This window comes from Vollenhovia emeryi, unplaced genomic scaffold (assembly GCF_000949405.1).
Source record: "Vollenhovia emeryi isolate VEMERY1.0 unplaced genomic scaffold, V.emery_V1.0 DF939126.1, whole genome shotgun sequence".
In the NCBI taxonomy this organism is placed as follows: Eukaryota; Metazoa; Arthropoda; class Insecta; order Hymenoptera; family Formicidae; genus Vollenhovia; species Vollenhovia emeryi.
The window spans coordinates 644521-653970 of NW_011967240.1; the positions used below are offsets into that span (position 1 = coordinate 644521).

Here is a 9450-nt window from a genome sequence, read left to right on the forward strand (position 1 = left end):
TTTTATTATTTTGGGGAAAGTTTGAGTACATCTCCGCTAGAGACCCTGTAATTAGAGACTGGCCATAAGGGAGTTCGTCAAATTCCTGCGAGTGAGAGGGAAACAAAGGCTGTCTCACGATTCTACGATCGTAGAAAAGTGAGACAGCCTTTGTTTCCCTCTCACTCGAATTTGACGAACTCCCTTATGGTCAGTCTCTGATTACAGGGTTTCTAGTCTCCGCTATATTCTGATATACCTATGCGTGTATATGCTACTCTATAGTGTAAATAGTTCATTCAACTTGATTGCTTACAAATCACGATAATCCCATTCGCGTAATTATAATTCCTTGTCGCCAAAGTTTCAAACAGATATCAGGAATACTTGCTTTGCTCGAGTAAATTGAATAGGAAAGCATGTCGGAAAATATATAGTCCTCGACTGGATTATCCGCGCGCGACATTCCTATAACTCTTCGTCACATCGTCCTGGAGCGTCGCTTTCGTTCAGATTCCCTGCATTATCTTGGGACGGGTCGTTCCGAAGTGGAGCTTACGCGTGCATTTATGCGCGATGGGAGTTACTCGATGTATCTGTTCGTATAAAGCGAATCAGAGTTATCGCACGCTCTTCCCGTCTAATTTCTAGACTTGTATACAAATCAATGAAACAAAACCAATGCTGTTCAAAGAAAATTGTGAAACGAAACTATAAAGCGTGTTGGGACAAGGTAATAGGGTATAGAATACTTTTCGTAAACATGAAAAAGAATTGGATGATGTAATCTTTTGCTCGCTTATCGCATGCAACGAGTATAGAAGCAAATGAGTATCGCCGTAACTACAAGTCTCTTTTAGCTTAAATAAATAAATGATTCAATTTTTTTTATCTAATGATTAAGCATTGATCAAAAATTCACTTTATCAAATTCAGTCTTTTCAGATCTGAATTCTTTTATAAATTCTGTTTGCACACACGTGCTAATAGTAGAGGAAAGTCCCCTATTATGAGTTAGGCTTCTAATATGAGATAGCGGGTTTTCAACCTTAAAATTTAATCCCAAGTCTTTATTCACACGATTACACGATCTAACAATGAACTTTGCACTAAACAGATTTCACTCCAAGCGCAATAAATTAACGATGAAACCAATAGATGATGCCTATTAATTTAGCAAAAACCCTGTTATCTCATATTAAGGGGTTATCTTATAATAGGGGACTTTCCTCTATAATTCTACTCTTTGAACGCGTCCTTTTAATCTTTAACTTTCATCGTTCGGCAAAGTATAGGTAATACCAGCATTTACGCTGGAAACTTTTCGTCCAATAGTTTTTTTGTATTTACAAATTCGAAAAATGGATAAAAATTCTATAGCTTCCTGTAGGATTGCAACATTACGTATACGCCTGTACGTACCGTCGTAAGTAGAGTACGCGACCATGATATCTGCATAGGCGGGTATACTGTATGTAGTTCCCTTACTATCTGTCTCATGAATAATTTTCACCCCTTTGTCCAGTCGCACCCCACGGCATGCCTGAGGAAAAGAAAAATGTGCGCGTGAGCGACGATACTAGATTTTCCCGGCACGTAAAAGATGCATGGGATCCGCGAGATTTCCTCCATGCAAAAGCGTCCCGCGAATTGTTTAAAACGCTTCAACGTGGCGTCGTAATCCGATTCGCGAGATTATTAAAGCACTCACGAAACAGGGGACATGCAGTGTCTACGTGTACGACCCCCAATCGGCGAGCAATAATACAAGTCTGAATTTGGCTACGTTAATGTAATTCTTCAAAATGCCAAATATGTATGTATAGACATGTATAGACATGTATAGACACGTACACACCTGCACACGTATATGTGAAATCGAATAACCTATCTTTTTAGAATCTTGTACGGGAAAATCAGTATGCAACATGAGCCATTATTAACTATTCAATTACATAAATATGAAACTACGTAAATATGAGAAAGAGTCGCAACGATGCTGATATTATAAAACATTGAACTCTTCGATAGTGATATTCAATCCGTAATCGTAATATTATCAACAAAATATCGGACTCAATGAACTGTTAGATTATCAATTTCAATACCTCCCGTTTTGACTTTTAAATCGATGACACGTTCAATCGCGTGTAATAAAACAATTAATTAATCCTTATTTTGGCAATCCGTTCTTCTAACGTGAGCGAGTGTTGTTTATGGAATGCCGATTTTTCCGATATTTTTGCCTGACACGTGTAACGTTTCAATTATTAAATTAATTTTCTATGAGAGACTTATTTGATTATTTCAGATTTAAATAACCGATAGCGGTGTTTTCGTGTTATTTTGTATTAATAAATAACAATGGATATTGTATTAATGCCAATGGCTTCAGAAAAGTCGAGAAGCAACAGCTTCTGGATTCAGTGAATCTTGTTTCCTCTGATAAAAAGTATACTCCATTTTACAGCAGAAACGGCCGCTCGACCGTACATTAAAGAACTAAGTATTGAATGGCCGAGTGCTGCAATTACTTTTCTTTGGAACGGCAAACTGATAATAGAATATACGAGACAATTACACGCAGATCTATCGACGTTTACAGCGTCGTTAACGAAAGACGAGAGGCTCGAACCGAAGCGCAGCAAGAAATATGGAGTTTACTTTAGGCTGCCGTGGCTGCACACAGCTTTCAAATGTATAATACAGAAAATGGCGTTAGTTTCGATAGATAACGCAGCCCGAATCTGTACGTCCATACAATTTACATCGGCTCGCAAATTGCAATAATCTTGTCTACGCGCGCGTATAATTCCTACATTATAACTCTCCATCACGTCTCCATCACGTGAAAATTTCACTGGTATCGGACAAGTCATTAACTCGCAATTGATTATAGCCGCGTTTACACAGGAACATAGAATCGATTGTATGTTTACATGTTCCGAGAGAGCACACTTGTCTGGATTTGCTTTGAAAATCCAGCCGGTTCGACAGTTTGGCGTGGCTCTAAGATAATTGAGTCTTGCAATTATTATCCGTTTGGATGTTTGAATGCAGGCGCGCGCATTCGAGGCACGAGACCAAATTATTAATCATTTCGATCGTTACGAGCGCCAACTTTATCGCGCTCATTTATCCCCGTCGCGCTTTATCTTTGGGATCATCGATCCTCTAACTCTATTTGGGACGAAAGCAGTAATTTCGAAAGATACCCGGCAAGTTGGCCTTCCGGTCCTTTTTCTTTCGTGGCAAAGTAAATTACAATCGTTGTCGGAATAGTTGTTCCTGATGGATCGTCCCCGTGTTGTCTCTGCGATTTTTCGGCCTCTGACGCACCAATCGGTGATCTTTAACGATCGGAAGCTATACGTGAGCAATTTTAATATTAAATCATTAATTTCACTTTATATCAATTTTAAAATCACAGCCGGAAACGATCCGTCGCTTCTCTCTGATGTTTCATAAAACATTTCTGTCGCGTTCGGTTTTTTTTTTCGAGAAAATTGGATTGCTTCATACGTATAATTTTAATGTCATATAATTGTAAACGTTATAATAATCAGATACACGTCGCCTCGGGTAACTGTGACTGTATACATTTATTGCTCATGTTTCACAATGAAATTATATCACGTATATCTTCTTTTCTGTCACTTGAATATGTATACGCGCATACAAATGTCACCCGCGAATATAAGAGCGATAATAACGTGCCTAGAAGAACGCGTGTTTCCACGTTTCCCCGCCGTTTAAAATATTCGAGCATTCGGCCGACTAAACATTTGCACATCGAGCGGCGCGGAAAGCGAGCATGACGGAAATACTCGCGGACAAAAAATAAAGGAAAGGAGAGAAAAAATGAAAAAAGAGGGGAAAAACAAATGTATAGAATATTGCGCGACACGAATGGCCCCGCCCGGCACTTTTTTAATTCGGCCGGTGGCGAAATCCCCGAAACGATGCACGCGCTCGCATTACTTTGGGAATTATGCAAATAACAGTTTTTGCCGCCGTTCTCTTTCTCCGGCGGGGATGGACGGGAAGTAATCTTAATTACTGCTGCGTTTCTAGCGCGCGAACAGTTTCCATTACATCGCAGAATGCACATATTTCATTGGCTGCGCCTGCTAAAAACCCGATGGTGCACTAATGTGCGCGAGCCCGCAAATCCCTCGGAGATCGTTGTGAGGCAGATAAATGGGGGGTGTCTCTAAATGGAAAGCGATCTCGGTAGGATTATGCGCGGGGAAAGAATTAGATCTAGCGCGGCATTGTTGTTGGAATTACAACGCGGCTGCGTCAACCCGATCGTTCCTGAAATGCGGATGATCGTCGCAATTATCCGCCATCTCCCCGTTGCGGCGCGAAAGGGATCCTATTTACAGTTGACTCCCTCTTTCTCGTAACTTTCGCGGAGTGGCCATCCGTTTTGGTATCATCGTGCTCTCGTCGTCATCCGTTCCCATCCGTTAGAACGCAATTACAGAAATTCAGAAGAAAACTTTGCGGTGAAAAATACGCGGATAATGGATATCGATGACGAATGTTCGCCTTATATGGAAGAATTAGATACGGAGAAGCGCAAAAGTTATATCATTCAGTAAAGTAGCAGCTTAGTAACGCCAGTCAAGAAACGAAGAATAAAATAAGTATGGAAACGAGCTTACTGGCAATTCTTTATTATAATAAAACACAATTATTCTGTTTTCTAACGTCGACGACAAGACACATTGTACAACGAAATTTCTGACTTCTAACTTAATTTTCACACCTCTAATCTGACGAATCTTACATATGTAGGCACTCTTGTAAGTTTGTTACCTGAAGACCAGCATTACTGGCCGAAACGCTGTGTTTTATTATAATAAAGAATTGCCAGTAAGGTGGTTTCCATACTTATTATAATTCTTTATATTATTCAGATATCTCTCCCGACTTTGAACGGCGAGTCAACCAAAATCAGGGGTTATCAAGTATAATCAAATATTTCGATATTGTTAATTAAGATATATGTATGCACACGCACGTATGATCTAAATTTTATTTGGAATAGACGATACGGGGTAAAACAAATAGCGATAGTCCTCGGACACGGTATGCCAAATTTTGTAAGGTAATGTAATGATTTTTTTCGCTTTTCCAATCAAGGTAACCGACATGGATATCGCTCTTGCTGTTACGTTACGTTACGAACGCACGGAATATGCAATCGCATTTAACTAAATTTATATCTGCCGCGCAAGAATATTGTATATCAAAACCAACCGGAAAACGTAATAATCTTTTTTTTTCGCTCTCGCGTTTCGTTCGTCTCTCTAACGTTATTAAAACACGGCTAGATTTTCGTAAAAACCCAAATGTGGGCAATGCAAAAATCATAGGAATGATTCCACGCGGTACGCGTTCTTCATCGCAAATAACTTATCTGAAGGTAATTTCTAAAATCGTAATCTAAAATAATGTGCACCGAATTTCAACACGTGCACGAAAACATTTATACTGTATAATTGAAATAATTTCAATCAAGATACGATTATGGCGGAAGTATTTGTACGAATAAAGGAGATTTCGATATCTTTGCCAGCCATTTCGTCAAAGGTAAACTATGGAAGGGAAGGTACCCAAGCACGAGAGCCGGCTCTTATCCTGGAAAGCACAATTAACTTCAACACCAGGCCATACAATAGCTTATATTAACCCATAAATCACTTCACATGATCCGTATAAATCTCTCGCGAATTACTCAGCATGTAACATCGCTTAGACAGTTCACTCGGGATGATCCATCACTTGGGCGATCGTCCGGAGTGAGCGAAAGTGGAAAGTGGCTTCTCTTCTTTAAGCGCGGAACCGCTCATTGTTCGCCGAACGCGCGGATAGCGTGCGTACGATTCATCCGCTCGATTCTTGTACGCGGCGAATATCTGCTAGACAGACGTATACCTGAATGAAGAACAACTTCGGTTTCCCGACCAGGCTGGAGCATCGATCGCCCGTAAAGGGAGTCCACAGCATTTCGACTGGATACAGACTGTCGGTCGAATGCAATAGACCCGATTCGCCGTGTGACATTGCGACCACGATCAGGCAGTCGGCATCCGTGTGGTCTTCCGCAGCGGCTTTAATGAAAGGATTAATTAATTCCTCGCGGTGGCCGCTAATAGTCGTCGGACGCGGTCTAGCCTAATAGCCTGTGCACAAACAAACTGCGCCGAGGTGAGATTGTGCAGATACTGTTCGCTGCATCGCGAATTTCCTCCGGCAACTCGAAAACGGTACGAGCGGCTGTACGTGCAGCTTCCGGGTTTGCGCGACGCGGCATTAAGGAATTAAATGAAGTTTCCTCCAAGTAAAATTGCGCCAAGTAATTTATTATTAAGGCACTCTAGACAAGTTGTAACTGTGGATCACGGGGCGCTAAGAATTGTACGTGGCTCTTTTTACGATGTACATTTCGAAAGGTAAATGAGTTTTCCCGAAATGCTACATGAGAAGTTAAATCGAGAGCGTTAAAACAAAGCATTTTATTTAGATGACGTGCCGTTACAAGTGAAATGCCTTTGTCTCTTGAAAATAGGCAAAAAAGAACGGTATACAGAATCGTCTCAGCAATCATAAAACGAATTGCTTGCATGGAACGGGAATGTAGGTCGTACGGTCCGTTTCGTTTGTAGAGAACGTGAAAATAATCAGTCTTTTTTCCGATTTCGATTAAATTGGCCCTGCACTTTTGAATCTTACATTTTTATGGTAGGAGATTAAAATTACAAATAGACATACGTATTTACTTTATAATAAATGCAGGTATTTTCGTCGCTTATATGTCGCCTGTGTCAACATTTTCAATATACAAAATTAATTATGTGGGTATTCATCGTAGCTCCACGATCTTCGTGAAATTTTAATAGAATCGCATCAAATATCGAATCAGATATCGCATTTTTGTCGAAACTAACAACGTCGATTAGTGTGCGTGATATTCGCGGTTTTAATAAAAAGATTAATTAATTCCGTATCTAATTGTAAGATAACAATATTGCAGACTGCCGTAATACGTTATGATGTTCACAGCAGGTATCAGTAATTACAGCGCTGCGGTTGTTATTTTACCAGAGCAAAATAATGGCAAACCGTGTAAAAGGAGCAATATTTTTCTTTCCATGTTGTCGGGAGGAAAAAATGTAAAACTAAGCGTAAACAATAGAAAACTTGGTGGATACGCGTAAAAAATTCTTTTTACGTCGCCGTATGCACGTACTGTGCCTGCATTACCGTGCAGTATCGTGAATGTGTAATATTTTCAGATATTGCCGTTTTTACTATTTCCATGTTTCCATTGTTTTATCAATCTCGTTTGTTGTTACGACTATTCTATTTTCGTAGGTGTTTGTACGGTTTTTTTTATCATGACGGGATTCTTTTCATCCGCTCACTTTACTCCTTTTCTTATCACAACTAGATCTTATTTATACGTGAGATTCACGTATCTCCGAATCTCATAGCGGAACCGTGAAAATATGTCTATAAATATCGCCTAATATGAAATTTCACGATTTGAACAGAGTTGTGCGACAAAAGAAAGCACACCGTTCATTGGCAATAATACATTGGATCATGCCAGTGTCTTATGCCTCTTTCTTTTACCAATTATTATCCTTTACCAGAGAGAACAAATGCTTTAAATTGAAGATAAAAAATGGTAAAATGTAGTTATTCTAAGTATTACTTTACGAAAGTTTATCCACGGGAATTTAATCCTGTCTCCATTTTTCTGAAAATCCCAGGATTTGCGAGTGTACTCTCTTCTATTTCCGCCTCGTCTGCGCTCTTTCCTTTTCTCCCTCTTTCTCTTTCCTCTTCTTACGAAGCATTCTCGTAAGCACTATTTGCTTTTTTCCCGCCGTTGGAAATTAACGAATGAAATTTGTGGATGATAAAATTATTGAATATTTTGATCGCGAATCTTTCTTCGCTGATACACGTGGTGTATCCCAAAAGGGCTCTTCTTATCCCTTCACAACAAACATCGAAATTATTATGCCCAACGACGGTCGATAATCCAATTAATCCGTACTGCCTCGGCCCGGCAATGCCGCGGCACTGGTGTAATTAAGGAGCCGGCTATAAAGTGTACAAAAGGCACGGGAGCTGCAAAATCGACATGCGGCATATTCAGCTCGCAAGTTACATGTGATGTACAGGTAGGAAAATGTGTTGCAAAAAAACTTTGCGTGATTACGTGAAACGACGTTGCCGTTTGCGCTCTGTTTCCTCGGAGGGACGCGTTTCCCTCTGAATGTGCCGTGGACCGTAATGGAAATTTACTTTGGCTCCTCATGTTCGCGTTTGAAGAAGAAAAAGTATCTTATATCATGTGAAGAAATCATCGCAGTACCGTCCCGCACATGTAACGATCGTATAGTTACCATTGGCTTAATGTCGCGAGATATAAAAAAATTCAAGTAAAATACCTCCCTTACGTTAGGTAATTATCTGATGTTATCTCGCGACCGTACCGTTGTTTCCCCCGTGTTCGTTAGCTACCCTCTACCCTTTGCTTATTTTTACTTGGGGAGGGAAAAGAAAAATTTATAATAAACTGGTCGATAAACTTCATTATCGCAATCTATATCTCAATTTATATTTCTTGTCCATCGACTCTTTTCAACGGTTTTAAATTCATGATACCCTTGTGATTTCTTCAAAATGATACATTTAGGAAGTAAAGATCAATTATTGTGATGTCGAGATTAGAAAAAATGCGTTGAAACTTTATATTTTTTACAAAAAATTTCTTCAAAATTCGATTAGCTATGATATAATAATTGCAATAATAATAATAATCTTTATTGGTAATGCACAAAATTAATAAGTTTCATAATCACAAGAGACGTAGCGATCACAGAATTACAGGAATTGTACAAACTACGTAAAAATACTGTAAAACAATACACGGGTAAAAAAAGTAACAATTTTGCTGCTCCATTGAACTTCATTCGCCAGTATCATCTATCAAAACCGGTATCCGTGAACAAACACGAGCTACGAACGTTCTCTCCCGTTTTGACTCCGTCATAATTCAAGGTGGCTCCGACGTGCAGATATCGCCGTCGTTCGAGCGAAGTATAAATCGCCCGAAGTACAGTCGGCGCGTTGTAAATTCAGCTCGGTGGTGTACACTGCACCCGTACACGGGCAGTTAACAACTCGATGAAGCTCTTGCTAATAATATTCTAGCGAAATATTCTCTTCCGATGAAGGCGCGGCCGATGGGTTGCTCCTCGCGTTCGATCGATATGGCCACAACGAGCGCTATAAATTCGAAAGTTTAATACCGGCGTTGGCTGATAGTTCTCGGTGAGTGGAACCAACCCCGGCGTGGCGAATGTGCGGCGTGAACTGGATATCGCGTATCTTCTCTCCGCCGTGGAGAATCAGAGGTCACACCGGCGAGGAGTACAGTTTGTT

General features: G+C 40.1%; 2 protein-coding genes and 1 long non-coding RNA gene across 3 annotated transcripts in view; 1 reads left to right on the top strand and 2 right to left on the bottom strand.

Annotated features, from left to right (window-relative positions):
• LOC105568971 (alkaline phosphatase-like) overlaps nucleotides 1-9450 on the top strand; it is a 182438-nt gene that overhangs the window by 94083 nt on the left and 78905 nt on the right. The gene's annotated exons all lie outside the window — the stretch shown is intronic.
• LOC105568970 (caspase-1-like) overlaps nucleotides 1-9450 on the bottom strand; it is a 36453-nt gene that overhangs the window by 8617 nt on the left and 18386 nt on the right. The window contains exons 3-4 of the mRNA XM_012025056.1: nucleotides 5926-6101; nucleotides 1402-1522 (exon numbers count right to left, since the gene is read on the bottom strand). Of these exons, the coding sequence (XP_011880446.1) occupies nucleotides 1402-1522; nucleotides 5926-6101 (297 nt within the window). The remainder of the gene's footprint in view (nucleotides 1-1401; nucleotides 1523-5925; nucleotides 6102-9450) is intronic.
• LOC105568969 lies at nucleotides 8608-9444 on the bottom strand. Its single transcript, XR_001009461.1, has 2 exons — nucleotides 9355-9444; nucleotides 8608-9294 (listed from the first exon to the last, which is right to left on the bottom strand). It is a non-coding gene; the product is annotated as an uncharacterized LOC105568969 (long non-coding RNA).